Genomic DNA, 3,797 nt, shown 5'->3' on the forward strand with positions numbered 1-3,797 from the left:
GGTACACCAATAGATTAACGAAGCATAAAAATATACAACGATTTATTCGGAACTAAATATTTGGAACCTAAAAGTAATGAAGAATGTACTCTTGCCTCTCTTTTTGTTTATAGTCTGCGAGGTTCATTGATTTATTTGTTCACGGGATTGTATAGAATTAATATTCATTTTCGACATATTTGTAAACATCGTTATTTGAGTCGTTATTTGACGAGACTCCGCACTAAATTTAACATTATAATTCCCAGAATGTCATCACACCATACAGCAAACCTACGAATCGCCTAGTGTAGAGCTCTGGGTGCTGTGCAGAATCTGAGCAAAAGCTACCTTCAGTGAACTTCACGAGACAAACAAATCATTACTTCCCCTCCGATGGAAATGTGACGCCATCGGTAGGCTTGGCACACGACAACGACTTGGAGCAATGTTATATTTGCCCCCTTCGGAAGGAGCTTTTTCTCTCACTTCTCGCTGGAAATGCGGCGAGAGATCACAGCATCCTTCGTATGCTGGTATTGCTGTCGTATTCCATCGGCATATAACGTTCATCCCGACTATTGTTGGCCTCCGCGAAAAGCTATAAAAGGAAATGGGTGCATCCGTTTGGACTTACTTCCTGACGGTATCTAGTTTGCCTAAAGTCGAAGAGATCCGGTGAAAGAACTGAAAATATTAACTCTATAGTATTGTGATTGAATGCTGATTGTCATCAGTACCAGTGAACTTATAAACATGTTAACTTGTGCAAAAATGGATAACAATAACCTGTCGCCAAACATTGGGATTACCACCGGAACAGGAAATAACAACAACAGCAGCGAGAATATCTACATCGATATTCCAACGCCCTCAACTCGGAGTATTTCGCCACTATCGTCGACTTCGCCAGGAAAGGATAAGTCGTATGGATTCTTTCAGAACATTTACCGCAAAATCAGCTTAAAATCAAGCGACGAAATTAACAGCGTTAATCGGGATGATGACTCACGAAGCTCGTCGATGGATTCTTGTTCTTCGATCAGTGACCGACTGCAGGACCCACCAAAACGAAATTCCAATCCTTGCGTCAAATCAGCTGAACAAATATTAACTCTTGAATTGTCCAGCACATCCAGTGATTCTGCAAGCAATTCTTCCCACGACGTCGAAAAGTCGCTGAGATCATCGAGGCGCTCATCGGTACGCAAGTTGCTGGAGAATCTGTCCATAAAGACACCGACCCGAACCCGATCGCTGTCGTGCAGCAGCACCTCGGTCAATATTCTTAACCAAAAGTGTCTCAAACAGAAAACAGAATCCAAGGCATCACTTTTCAGCAGCAACAGTTCATCAGCCTTACCGAACAATACCGGCAGCAAGCCACCACTAAAGAAAATTCTCCGCCGACCGGTCTCGTATACCTATTTGCGGGGAATCTCCGGATTGCCTACACAACGTGTCCCGAGGTCATCGATTTGCTGTAGCTACTATGGACGTTAGGTGTATCGGATAGCGGCTAGCGTAGTGACGAAAATTGCATTTAGCATGCTGTAGTGGAATTTACTGAACTGTACGCAAACATCATATCAACACTAAGTAAAGGAAAACAAGCAAGACTTTTTCACCGTAAGGAACTAGAACAGCGAAACGAATTTAGTGACTGATTTTAGGGTGTGAGTGAAAGTGTAAACCAAAGATAGAAGTAATCTACGAATAACTAACTCGATTGGCATTCGGTACCTTTTGCAACACATTTTCGACGAAAACGCTGATTTTATGCCCCGCCAGTTTCTACTATTGCGTTGAATAGTTTGTACATATATCTAATACGACCCCACTAAGATTAACGCGTGACGATGTGGACACTAGTTAGGCATTTTGATGTAAGCCAAACCTGGACGATTAAAGTGCAATTATTCTGATACAACTTTTAATTAATTAAGCACGGATGAGAAGCAGAAGCGACCAAATTGTTTGATATGGTAAATGGATAATCTTATTTGGAAAAAAAAACTAAGTGATCTAAACTTACCAATAGTAATAATATTGATAATAAACTTAAAGCTAGTGTGTACATTTGAATAGAGAGATCGAAGAATTGCCACGATATTACGCATTAAGTAGGACAGATACGAGCTACGCTAAGCAACACCAAAATTCTAAATTTCCGTTTTCTGGACTAGCGAATTCCAGTAACTGGGAGATATTATTTCCACCTCGATTGAATAATTCTTAGTGTAGTTCCAGCTCAGTTGTATCCTTTGGAGAAGGAAGTCATGTCGTTATCATGAAATGAAATGTTATGGTAGAAATTGTTTCATGTAGAATATTTTTTGACGATAATAAAAATATTTCGAATTGTTATTACTAAAGTATTTGACAAACAGTGTTATTTCGATCCGAAACATGTTTTGACTGTTACACCGAAAATAATTTCGCTGCAAATCTGTAAAGCGATTTGATCAACATAGTAACTGAACCACAGATATCAGACTTCTAAGTTTGAACAGGTAAGTATGAAATACTTCAATAAACAATTGAACGAATATCCGTTAAAACACTAACACCGCAATATTAGTACATCGCACACCACACGGTAATCACAACAAAACTTATTATAACTATGAAGTACGCATTTTGGTGGGAAACTGGGACTACCCATAAAATGAATATATTGTTTTTACTCTTTTTTGAGTAAACAGAATTTACGTCAGAATCTGCATACTTTCTACACCACACAACAAAGTAAAAAATGCATAGTTTTGACTATTTCGACGAAGTATAAAATGGGTAATTTATACTCATACCTGCAAAGCAAAATGTATAGTTTTTAGTTTCTTGAAAAAGTAAAAATACCGATTTTTACTTCTTAGAAGAAGTCAGTAATGCGTAAATACTGTACAATTTTTGTTTTTCAATTTCTTTCCGAGAAGTAAAAAAATACATTAACTTTTATTTATCTAATTTATTTAAATACATTTATAGGTAATGTGCCGTAATCGACTCACGCATTTTGTAGAGTAGTTGATGGACTGAGAGTCGAGAGCTGTTATTTCCAACTTTGCAACATAAAACTTGATCATAACTGGGATTCCAATCTAAAAAAATTAAAAAACTTGATATTTTAAAGAAATTAACAAGAAACAAGCATACGTACCCTAGCATTATATGATTTACATTGAAGTTTAGAAGTTTCGTCCAAATTTCTTTGCCTGTGACAAGTAATCGCGGAAGTAAAAAAGAAATGCTGTTTGCAACACGAACTTTTATTTGAAAATGGCCTCACGTCAAAGTGTAAATTTTTTTTCTCTGTGAGGTATACTTTTTACGCATTTTGCTTCGTCGTTGACATTCTCAAAAATGCGTAAAACACACTCTTCGTTCATAAGTAAAATCTAATCACTTTTTGACGTATAAATGGTATTCTCAAAAATGTGTGAAACATAGTCATAAAATGGGTAGTCTCGATTTACCGTGCAGAGGTTCAACTATTTCGGTCATTTTGAAATCTCAATGTAATTAGCTGTCAATTGACAGCTAACACATGACATTTATATTCTACTTACCTTTGAATAAATCATTAGTGTAATACACGACTTAAACACTCGACATGAACGTCTAATCTCTGTGACTGAATTCACTTATTTATTGAACGACATTCTCATATTCTTATGAAGGATGAGTAGATAATTGTTGTGACACTTCAGATTGATTGGTAAATCGAATATAGTTATCAAAATAAATCAATACTTCAGTATTTATTTCAGCTTACAGGCGACGGTTGAATTTTAGGGTTGAAGTTGTGGCCTAATGCC

At 37.0% G+C, this 3,797-nt stretch overlaps 1 protein-coding gene across 1 annotated transcript; it reads left to right on the forward strand.

The window, feature by feature from the left end:
• Positions 1–502: 502 nt before the first annotated feature.
• On the forward strand, positions 503–2,346 carry LOC131692865 (uncharacterized). The gene has a single exon (XM_058980204.1). The coding sequence runs from the start codon at positions 700–702 to the stop codon at positions 1,480–1,482; it is 783 nt and encodes a 260-aa protein (XP_058836187.1). The 5' UTR covers positions 503–699; the 3' UTR covers positions 1,483–2,346.
• The last annotated feature ends 1,451 nt before the right edge of the window (positions 2,347–3,797 follow it).

This window comes from Topomyia yanbarensis, chromosome 3 (assembly GCF_030247195.1).
Source record: "Topomyia yanbarensis strain Yona2022 chromosome 3, ASM3024719v1, whole genome shotgun sequence".
NCBI lineage: Eukaryota > Metazoa > Arthropoda > Insecta > Diptera > Culicidae > Topomyia > Topomyia yanbarensis.